The sequence below is a fragment of the Pelophylax lessonae genome, assembly GCF_965119305.1.
Source record: "Pelophylax lessonae genome assembly, chromosome: 11".
In the NCBI taxonomy this organism is placed as follows: Eukaryota; Metazoa; Chordata; class Amphibia; order Anura; family Ranidae; genus Pelophylax; species Pelophylax lessonae.
In genome coordinates, this window is record NC_138778.1 from 160,028,125 (window position 1) to 160,040,321 (window position 12,197).

Genomic DNA, 12,197 nt, shown 5'->3' on the forward strand with positions numbered 1-12,197 from the left:
ATCCAGTTGGAATATACCTGGATGTACAAAGTAGTCAGAGAGAGAAAACCCAGGGATGGGCTTCAGTTACTAATCACTGTGATTGCCAATTTAGAGGCTATCACAGTGATAAGGTGACCCGGAACCATGAATTCCAGGTCCCAATTGTAAGTACAGGACCCGGGGCTCCTGATGAGACCCCAGGTCTCTGTGCTGGGAGCACGCTGTATGGTGTGCTCCCAGCACAAGGACATATATGCAAACCTATGGGATAAAAAGCCCAGTGAGGGGAAAAAGTATTTGATCCCCTGCTGATTTTGTATATTTGCCCACTGACAAATGATCAGCCTAAAATTTATAAGGATAGGTTTTATTTTAACAGTGAGAGACAGAATAACAACAAAAAAATCCAGGAAAACGCATTTCAAAAAAGTTATAAATTGATTTGCATTTTGATGAGTGAAATAAGTATTTGATCCCCTATCAAGCTGCATGATTTCTGGCTCCCAGGTGTCTTCTATACAGGTAACAAGCTGAGATTAGGAGCACTCTGTTAAATGGAGTGCTCTTAATCACACCTTGTTACCTGTATAAAAGACACCTCTCCACAGAAGACACCTCTCCACAGAAGCAATCAATCAGATTCCAATCTCTCCACCATGGCCAAGGCCAAAGAGCTGTCCAAGGATGTAATGGACAAGATTGGAGACCTAAACAAGGATGGAATGGTCTACAGGACCATCGCCAAGCAGCTTGGTGAGAGGATGACAACAGTTGGTGCGATTATTCACAAATGGAAGAAACCCAAAATAACTGTCAGTCTGGGCCTACATGCAGGGTCTCCCCTCGTGGAGTTTCAATGATCATGAGATTGGTGAGGAATCAGCCCAGAACTACATTGGAGAATATTGTCAATCTCAGGGCAGCTGGGACCAAAGTCACCAAGAAAACAATTGGTAACACACTAGCCGTAATGGACTGAAATCCTGCAGTGCCCGCAAGGTCCCCCTGCTCAAGAAAGCACATGTACAGGCCCGCCTAAAGTTTGCTAGTGGACATGTAAATGATTTAGAGGAGAACTGGGTGAAAGTGTTGTGGTCAGATGAAAATCGAGCTCTTTAGCATCAACTCGCCGTGTTTGGAGGAGGAGGAATGCTGCCTATGACCCCAAGAACACCATCCCCACTGTCAAACATGAAGGTGGAAACATTCTGCTTTGGGGGTGTTTTTCTGTGAAGGGGACAAGAAAACTTCACCATTAAAGGGAAGATGGGCGGGGCCATACATCATCAAATTTTGGGTGAGAACCTCCTTCCCTCAGCCGAGGCACTGAAAATGGGTCGTAGATGGGTATTCCAGCATGACCCAGAACACACGGCCAAGGCAACAAAGGAGTGGCTCAAGAAGGAGCACATCAATGTCCTGGAGTGGCCTAGCCAGTCTCCAGACCTTAATCCCATAGAAAATTTGTGGAGGGAGCTGAAGGTTCGAGTTACCAAACGTCCACCTCAAAACCTTAATGACTTGGAGAGGATCTGCCAGCTACAAGACATTTCTGACCTCAGTACTTGGTGGAAAAACCCTTGTTGGCAATCACAAAGTCATGTTTTGCAAAAAGGGTCAATTCTTTATTTCACCCATTAAAATGCAAATCAATTTATAACTTTTTTGAAATGCGTTTTTATCTCTCACTGTTAAAATAAACCTCTCATTAAAATTATACAAACATACAAAATCAACAGGGGGATCAAATACCTTTTTCCCGAACTGTATATACGTACTGTTGGTGCCAAGTGCACCCTAATAATTTGGAATCCTTGTAGTCTGTTACAAAGATGCATTAATAATTGGTGCAACCTAATGAATACTTTATAAATAAATGTCAGTGTTTTTTTTTTTTTTTTTTTTAATAAAAATTGTACACTTGTGACCTGTATATTGCTGCAAGAGCCATTTAATCAAGTGAAATTACCATTTATTAAAAATAAAAAAAACATTCCAGGATCTCGTACCTGAGGGATACTACTGCATATCGTGACTAGTAGCTTAGCCTGAAAAAACGCTGTCTTGTTCTTTTTGGGAACTTGAAGGGTTTGCATAAAATCTGCCAAGGCCTCCATTAATTACTGTTTTCCCTGCAGGATTTCTATGTCTTGGTGATGCGGGACGCTCCAAACCTTCCACAGCTCGAGGGGAATGTCATCAGGCTGCATCGACTGGTGGAGACAGCTGAACTCAGGTAGAAAAATACATAACAAAGATTGACATGTTCTATCCCAACACTATCGCATTCCACAGTGCTAATGTTGTACAGGGGAAGCAAAGAACTCCAAGCAAAAATTAATCTTGTCTATTGGGAAAAATGTTCAATTGATTTTTGAACTGTTATGTGTAACTACCTATAACCCTACTATATACCGCATTTCTAGTAATCTGTACAGACTAGGAGAAATTTTACATTTGCATGTTCTGGTTTCTGTATGGAGGTAAAGCTGGGGGAACTGATGCTAATTCCTTTAGTGCCCCATCAGTAGGCCTGCCAGTATCACTAGTTATGCATTGGCAATGGATGGTGAGGTTAGCAGCATTCAGATTTGAATAGAGGAATTAAAGAATATGTTACCCCAGCATTTCATTATCCTGATTGGGTCTGTTGTACTATGTACTTGTGTTAAAAAGTATTCACTGCTCTTTGTATTACATCTTTTGTTTTTTTATTTTTTTTTTTATATTTTTATTTCACATACCTGGTGTTTCTGCCAGTCTCCCTGCTCCCCTATTTCTGACCACACTAAGCATTAAGGCACATCCATTCCAGCGTGGTCAGTTTTCTGGCTAGGAGCTCAGCCTGCTTGTTCTCCAATGATCTGTGCCCCCCCACCCCGCACAGCCATGCACAGGGAAGATCAGTGTTCTGCTGTTTTTACACCCCCAGTTCTCCAAGCCCCTTCTGCAGCAAAGAACAGAGATTAGCTGATCACTTATTAACCTCTTGACACGGAGTGCACGCAAATATGCGTACTCTCAGCGGCTGGGCCTTGGCTCCTGGTACAGTGACCTGCTGTTCATGGAAAACTCCCTATCGCTCCTTGCGATCAAGAGTTTTTCAATTATGTGACAGCCAATAGGCTTTGTTTTTTGTTTTGTTTTTTTTTTTGTGACACTTTTTACTACCGCTTTAAAAATAAATTGACATCTGAGAAATTGCCTTTTTAGTCAATTTGTCTGTCTCCCAGAGAATGAAATTTGTTTGGCGTCATGCTTATGGGAAAAATACAGTGATAGGTTATCAGCCACATCATTGCTGATCAGCTGCAAAGACATACAAAAAAAGGCTGAGCCCTAGGTGCTGCGCAAGCCACTGGTTAGGGATCACAGCTCTAAGGCTTCCTGAATTAGTCCAGTACAGGTTTCATCACCTCTGACATGTTTTAGCCTGGGTTCACACTGTTGCAGTGCGATTTCAATCCTGTTTTCAGTGCGATTTCAAGGGGCAGTTGTACTGCGAGTTGATGCGGTTCAGATGTGATTTGAGCCCTGACCACAGGGATGACTCATTATTGTATGGAACCCGGTGGGTGCAAGCTACTTAACAACCAATGACTCAACCCCTCCTGCTGACAGCAGGGATGAGTTGGAAAAGTAAAAACTCGCCTCAAAATCGCATTTGAATCGCATCAACTCACAGTACAACCGCTCCCTACAAATCACACTGGAAATCAGATTCAAATCGCTCCACATCAGAGTGAACCTAGGCTAAGTATCCCTGGTAATCATGCTGTTTATGGTTTGAAGCAGGCAGGCAACTTAAACTATACTGCCTGCATGAGGGGAGCCTAATATTCCAGATCTGTCAGCTAACACGGAGGTATGAATCCTGCTCTGCCCTTTCTATCTGCATTTCTGGTGTAAATCCCTATGTCCTGCATGTGCCCTCTAATGCATTTAATATCTGATTAACAAACTGCCCAAAATGTGCGCAAGAGCCTTGTGGCACCTACCCAGCAGGGAAGGAAGCGCTGGTATTTCAACTATGGGCCAGAACTGTCTTCTTCTGTGGGCTCCATTCCATTCTCCTTTTTATGTAGCAGATTTTGCTGTTTGCTAAGCTCAGCAAGTACACTACCGTGTTTCCCCGAAAATAAGACTGGGTCTTATATTAATGGCTGCGCAAGCCATTAATATAAGACCCAGTCTTATTTTAAAAACACTTATTTTCAGGGGATGTCTTATTTATTTATGGTATGTAAAAAGACGATCTTAAAGGGATTGTAACCTTAAAATAAATAAGGAGTTGTAAAGTCAGAAGGCTTTTTATCTTAGTGCATTCTATCCATTAGGATAATAAACCATCTGGGTGTAGCACCCTCTAATACTTACCTGAACCTCTTCTCTCTCCAGCACAAGTTCCTCGGCCGTCCAGGTCCACTGTTCACTCTCTTCTGATTGGCTGAGACACAGCCATGGCGCCATTAGCTCCCGCAGCTGTCAGTTAGTTAGCCAATCAGGAGAGAGAGGGGGCAGCTCCGTGTCTGAATGGACACACAAAGCTGCAGCTCGGCTCGGGTGCCCCCCCATAGCAAGCTGCTTGCTGTGGGGGCACTCGATGGGAGGGAGGGGCCAGGAGCAGCAACAAGGGATGTGATCAGAGGAGGATCCAGGCTCTTCTGTGCAAAACCAACTGCACAGAGGAGGTAAGTATAACATGTTGTTGGAAAAAAAAAAAAGACTTTACAATCACTTTAATGGCATCCCAGTCTGAGTCCGTATGATTCAATATTAAGTTGGCCCACCCTCTATGGGAATATTTGACCATTCTTCTAGAAGCGCATTTGTGAGGTCAGACATTGATGTTGGCTAAGAAGGCCTAGATCTTAGAACACCTTGGAGTTGAATTAGAGCAAGACTGTCGGGTTAATAAAGGTCCATAAAGACATGAATGGTGGAGGAACTGGACCGGCCCGCACCCAATAGAACACCTTTGAGATAAATTAGAGCTGAGACTGAGAGCCAGGCCTTCTAGTCCACATCAGTGCCTGACCTCACAAATGCGCTTCTGTAAGAATGGTCAAACATTCCCATAGACACACTCCTAAACCTTGTGGACAGCCTTCGCAGAAGAGTTGAAGCTGTTGTAGCTGCAAAGGTTGGGCCAACTCCATATTGAACTCTGTGGACGAAGACTGGGATGCCATTAAAGTTATTTTGCGTGTAAAGGCAGGCGTCCAAATACTTTTGACAATACTGTGTATATATTTCTGTTTGTATACAGGCAGCGCCCAGGTTACAAACAAGGTTCTGTAGGTTTGTTGTTGAATTTGTATGCAAGTTGGAACAGGTAAATTATTTAAATCCAACTCCAGCCACATTATTTTTTTCACGCTTAGGTTAGATTGCATAGGGAAGGGTTCACACCCCTGTAACATTTGTTTTGCTGTCGTTGTCCCTTTTCAGAAGATTTCACCTCACTCTCTGTCCCTGTGACAATTGGATTTTGAAAATTTTGGGCTGTCGTGGAAACAAGGATTGGTGATAAAGCTTCAGTGGAGACGCTTTTTTTTCCCAAGAGAACTCTTAGAGGAGTGAATTTCCCTTTCTAGGGGTAAATTTCCGCTCACTTCCTGTTGTATCCCTCCGTTTGGAAGTCCGATGTTTGTTACTTTGGGACTGCCCGTCTGCCTAACCCTTTAGGAATCCCTGAACTGTACAGAGAGTAGAGAAATGTTTGGTGCTCATTTTTTTTTGTAGCTTGAAGTATACACTTGGGCCTTATCCTAACATGTCCCATTTCATGCAGGCTTACAGATGGGAGCGCAGCTCCATGCTCCAAACAAGTCAAGCCCCTATTCCGCCATTTTCGACGGATTGACTCCTGCCTGCAGCCACGGGTAGCATTTAGGGGTTCCGATGAAAGTAAGTTTTTTTATGTCTGAAGAGACTTGTCTTATTAGATATGACTGTTATTGTGTGTTGTTTCTGAATGTGTTAACGTGTTTGTAGATCATATTGTGTTAAACTGTGTCTGTGAAGGTCTTTAACCAGTTCATGATATAACTAGTTTAGTTACATGTACCGTGACTTGTTAGATAATGTTTAAGATAAAGTGGGTATAGAAAAGAATCACCCTCTTTAAAAAAAAAAATCAAATTTTGTTGCTTTGCAGCCTGAAATGAGGACAAACATCATTTTTGTTTTATCCAGCGGTATTTACTTCCAAATGAAAAATATAACCCCAACATGTCAGAAAAATGTTTTTAAAAAAATCAACAACAGAATCACTGAGTTGGAAAAAGGATCACCCTCTTGTGTCAGTTTTGTTGAACAACCTTTTTCTTTAATTACAGCCTTTAGGCTGTTGGGATAGGTCCCTACTAACTTTGCACATCTAGACTTTGCAATATTTGCCCACTCTTATTTGCAGAACTTCTCAAGTTCAGTTAAATTTGATGGTGACAGTTTGTGGACTGCAGCCTTCAAGTCATTCCACAGATTTTCAATGGGGTTTAAGTCAGGGCTCTGACTAGGTCATGCAAGGACATTCACCTTTTTTCTCCTTCAAGCACTATGTAGTCATTATTGCTGTGAACTTTTGGTCATTGTCATGTTGGAAGGTAAACCTTCTTCCCATTGACAACTTCCTGGCAGGGGGCAGCAGATTTTCCTCAAGAATTTGATGGTATTTTGCCCCATCCATTTTTCCTTCTATCCTGATAAGTGCTCCAGCCCTTGCTGCAGAGAAACACCACCATATCACCACCTCCATGCTTTTCTGTAGGAATGGTGTTATTTGGATGGTGAGCTGTATGGGATTTCCGCCAGACATCGTTTGGTATTGAGACTAAATAATTCAGTTTTAGTCTCGGCTGACCATAATACCTTTTTTTTTTTTTTTTTTTTTTTCTTCATCTGGCCTCAGAATCTTCAAGTTGCGTTTTGGAAAAGCTCAGTCATGACTGAAAATGGCCTTTCTTGAGGAGTGACTTTTTTTCTTCCAATCCTCCCATACAAGCCACATTTGTGGAGAATTTGTGATATTGTTGTCACATGCACACAATGACTACTCTTTGTCATAAATTCTTGCAACTGCTTCAGAGTTGCTCCAGGCCTTTTGGTAGCCTCTGACGCCTCTCTGACCACTTTTTCTTCCTGTTTTTTTTCATCCAGTTTGGAGCGACATCCTGATCCTGGGAGGGTCTGTGCTGTACCAAATACTTTCCACTTCCTAATAATAATGCACTTTACGGTGCTTCTTGGCATTGATGAAGCCTTTGACTATTTTTTGTATCCATCTCCTCCTGACTTATGCCTTTCCACAACTTTATCCTTGCCACCCATAGTTGTTTGTTTCATTTGCACTTCAAGGGACTGAAATGCTCCTGGAAAGCTATTTACACGCTGAACTAATCACACCTGATTTGAGTTTTTCCTTTTTTTTTTTTTTTTTTTTTTTTAGGAGGGGGGTCATTCTTTCTTTAATTCTGTTGCTCTGTTTTGGTTTATCAATGCTGTTTATTGAGATTTAGAAAAAAAAAACAAGCAATTAAATGTAACATTGCAATGTAGCGACATATAAATTCTATGCCACTAAGGCTCCGTTCACATCTAGGCGTTTTGGGGCGTTTTTGGGGAGTTTTTCTGCTCTAGGATGAGCTCTCAAAACGCCCAACAAGACAAATCCTATTCATTTCAATGGCCCCTGTTCACATCTGAGCGTTTTGACGCTGTAAGCAAAACGCCCAACGCTCAAAAAAGTACATGAGCTTCTTTTTAGGCAGATTACAGGCGTTTTCCATTGGTTTCTATTCATCTAAAAACGCCTACACAAAAAACGCCTGTAAATCGCGGTAAAAACACGCGAAAACGCTACGCTCAGGTGTGAATGTAGCCTTATCCTCTCCTACATAAAATACTATATAACAAAACATAGCCAAAGGGTTAGCAGAAGATTACTACTAGCATATTATTGCAATATAATGAAACCCGGAAATAAGATTTTTTTCAAATTGCAAATGTTTACGTTTAACGCCATACCATCCGAACTTCCCATTTAGGAATTATGATAATCTGGCAAAAACGAGGGGAATTGCGCCAGGGGATTGATTTGAGCCAAGTATCCTGGCTCTCCTAGTATGTGCTTCAACATATATAACCACCTAAATGAGGGAGAGTATTCCCATATTTCAAATCTAAAAATCTGGCGTCCACCTAAAACTAGCACGGACGTTCTGCAGAATGGAGAATAAGCAGAAAGATCAGAAGAATTGAAAAAAGTAGGATAGATTACCTTCGTGCTCACACTCCTCTCCCGGAAACATCCTAAGCCGAACCAGCTTGGGAATCACCTTCAATATAATTTAAACCAGGTTGCTCCAGACTTTTTCAAACAGCTTTACCTTATCATTCAGAATGGCTAAAAGACGTTCATTTATCATAATCCAAGAGTTTCACCTTAAGTAGGTCAAAAGGTATGATAGCTAACCTACGTGACCTAGCAATCACTATCCTCACTGCCACAAATATGAAGGTAATTAATCATTGAGAATTGTCTCGGGGCTTTCTCCACCGGGCTGCCCAATAATGCATGTTTCTGGGACTTTTGTAGATATCATTTTGCCCCTGTACAAATCATCAGTAAGACCTCATCTGGAATATGCAGTTCAATTTTGGGCACCAGTTCTTAAAAAGGATATCGGGGAACTGGAGAGTGCAGAGAAGGGCAACCAAACTGATAAGAGGCATGGAGGACCTCAGCTATGAGAAAAGATTAGAGGAACTGAATTTATTCTCTCGAGAAGAGGAGATTAAGGGGGGATATGATCAACATGTATAAATACATAAGGGGTCCATATAGTGAACTTGGTGTTGAGTTGTTCACTTTAAGGTCAACACAGAGGACAAGGGGTACTCTTTACGTCTAGAGGAAAACGGATTTCGTCTCCAAATACGGAAAGGTTTCTAAACCGTAAGAGGTGGTTCTGGCTAGCTCACTAGATTGCTTTAAAAAAGGTCTGGATTCTTTCCTAGGTGTACATAATATAAATGGGTATTAAAATTTTTTTAGGTAAAGTTGATCCAGGGAATACACGATTTGCCTCTCGGGGGATCAGAAAGGAATTTTTTTCCACTGCTGTAGCAAATTGGATCATGCTTTGCTGGGGTTTATTTTCGGCTTCCTCTGGATCAACAAGGGGTATAGGATTGTGTATATGGGATTGTATGTTTGGGTTTTCAATACTGTTATTTTTTCTGGTTGAACTTGTGTCTTTTTTCAACCTGACTTACCTATGTAACCTGAGTTGGAGAGTAGATGAAATTATATACTCAAATCCAATAACGCCGCACCTTGGGGCATTGCCACCAGGTGTGAAACGCCATCCCCTCCCGGCCACAGCCACGAAAGCAAAGTGGAGAAGCCCCCGGGACATAAGAAGCCAGTCTGACAGGAACCATATACCACCTCAGGAACACCTTGCAATTTGCTTCAATGATCGATGTGTTGATGAGAGACTTACAGGCGTTTTATGCCAATACTTGCCACTCATCCAGTTCTAGTGATTCATTCAAATCAGCTTCCCATTTTTCCATATATCCTTGTTTCTTAGCCTCAATTTTTTTTAGAATATTGTATATTTCCGATATGTGACCCCTAAGCTTGTCAAACTTGTCGCATAAATATTCCATACATACAGACTACATCGGATTTGCATTTTAATGAATGAAGATAATGTTCTAACTGGGAGTATCGAAAGAACTAAGGTCCTGGTAGTTATTTCCTATTGGGGTTTGCCTAGACAACACACCCCTATGGTCACACATGTCTGCTATACGTAAGAATCCTTTATTAATCCATCAAGTGAAAGCTTGAGGGGCAAGACCCGGGACAAACTCAGGATTCTGAAACAAGGGAGCCAAAGGGCCATGAGGCAATTTGAATTTATGAGCTTTAGATTGTCTATCCCATATCCCCAGGGAGAGTGATAGGGACAGGCATAGAATAGGGGGTCTCAGTCTTGGCAGCAGCCACATCAGCGCTAACTGGGCTGCATACAAATATTTGATCAAGTCTGGGACCCTCAAATCGCCTCTCCCCCTGGGAGTGTACAAGGTGTGTTCACCTGAGGCCTCCCAGCCCCCCAGATAAACAAAAACATCTTCTTTTGAAATGCAGCCAGGTCAGACCTATTGAGTGCCACTGGCAGAGTGCGAAACAAATATAAAATCCTTGGAAGAACATTCATCTTTAAAGAATACTGTCTGCCAAACCATGATGGAGGTTGGATTTGCCATTCAGCTAGGTCTTCTGTGAGTTTTTTGAATAGTAGGGGATAATGTAGTAAGTATAAAGTGTGCAAGGAGGGCCTACTATGTATACCTAAGTAAGGGAGGGCCCTGGATTGCCATTGGAATGTAAGCCCTGCGAAAAAGGTCAAAGTATTGCATATAAGTTAGTGATGGAAGTAATGGGCGAAGACCGCATCATGAGGATATCGTCCGCAAAGAGCGCGCATTTGTGCTCTCTATCCCAACAATCAATACCCGGACATCTATACAACATTGTATTTTTATAGCCAAGTACTCAAATGCTAGGATAAACCGCAACGGGGAGAGAGGACAACCTTGGGAAAGTGCCCCTATAGATGGTGAAGGGGCGAGACAAGTATCCTTTGACTAGCAAGGATGCCTTGGGATAATTATAGAGAACCCGGAGCATTGACCAGAACCGTGGACTAAATCCATAGCGTTTCATAACCTAAAATAGATAATTGCAGGAGAGGGAATCGAAAGCTTTATGTATGTCTAATGACAGCAATGTACCCCATCAATCCCCCTTCGCATCCCAGTCTGAGCAAATCGTAGATATTGTGTAAATAAGTCGCCTGGTCTGGTCAGAGGCCTGTCTATTGGGAACAAAGCCTGCTTGATCAGGATGTATATTGTGCCAAAAGAATTCATCTGTGCTGCAAGGCCCTTGGTAATTTTCAGATCTACATTTATCAAGGAGACAGGTCGGTAGTTCGTTCGCACAATCTCCTTGGTCCTTACCTGGCTTTGGTAACGCAACGTATAAATGCCCTGTTCTCATTCATTGGGAGTTGCTTACCTTGCTGAATTTCATTATAAAGGGAACACAAATGTGGAATCAATATCTTGTGATACTTTCTGTAGTAATGTCCGGAAAACTAGTCCGGTCCTGGGGCTTTAGATGGGTTAAGATTTTTGACTGCCAACCGAATTTCATGGTCTGTGAACTCCCTATCCATAAGCTCCATATGAGCAGGTTGTAATTGAGGTAGAGAAATATCCTGAAAAAATGTATCAGCCTGAGCCTCTTGGAAAGAGTCTGGCTTGTAATAGAGTGCGGAATAGAAATCCTAAGTCTTTCTATTGCTTGTGTGTCAAATGACTGTTTCTGAGACGTAACCCAGGCAGAGCTGACGTGTTGACTCTTGGAGCTAATTTTCGAGTTAGCATCGTGTTAAGCTTATTACCCATTGTGTAAAAATATCGAAGACCGTGTAAAATATTTGGACAAACGAATATTTTTTTCTACCTGTGTTGTAAGGCTCAGGTTCAGGGCTACCATTTCCATATCAATTTTGTGCCTAATATCTATTTGTGGAGATTTGCGCTGTTCCTCCCTGAGAGAGGTTCCTGTCTCCTCTTGTTGTTTAATCCTAGTTTCAAAATGTTGTTTTGCTCTAGCTGCCAACTGAGTTTGCCCCTAATAGTGGCTTTATAGGCTGCCCAATTAATGGTCGGGGACGTATCAGTCAGTAGATTCTCGTAGCTCCGTCTCTATTTCCCGGTATATAATTGGATCATTGCACAGGGAGGCATTAGGGGGCCAAGATGACGGAGACAGTTTGGACCATAAATCAGAAAGGGATAGCTTGACTGGGGAATGATCCAACCATGGTGTTTCAAGAATTTCAACTGAAGTAATAAATGACAGCATAGGCGTCTGCACTAAAATATGGTCTATGCGCGAATAAGTGCCATGGACATGTGAAAAGTTGGTATAATGCCTAGTAGAGGGGTTATTCTCCCACCAGGCATCGATCAAATTGTGTCAATGCAGTAGCCGTGACAATTTGCAACTGTGCTTCAGCACCCTTTTGAGCACTGCTCTGAGGGTCTGATTTATCGAAGGTATGATCTAATAGTAGATTGCTGTCTCCACCCAGTACTACACACAAGGGATCGACCGATTATCGGCA

General features: G+C 42.2%; 1 protein-coding gene across 1 annotated transcript in view; it reads left to right on the forward strand.

Moving 5' to 3' along the window:
* RAPGEFL1 (Rap guanine nucleotide exchange factor like 1) overlaps positions 1-12,197 on the forward strand; it is a 137,362-nt gene that overhangs the window by 56,699 nt on the left and 68,466 nt on the right. Inside the window, exons 4-5 of the mRNA XM_082271513.1 lie at positions 2,121-2,218; positions 5,777-5,892. Coding sequence (XP_082127639.1) covers positions 2,121-2,218; positions 5,777-5,892 — 214 coding nt within the window. The remainder of the gene's footprint in view (positions 1-2,120; positions 2,219-5,776; positions 5,893-12,197) is intronic.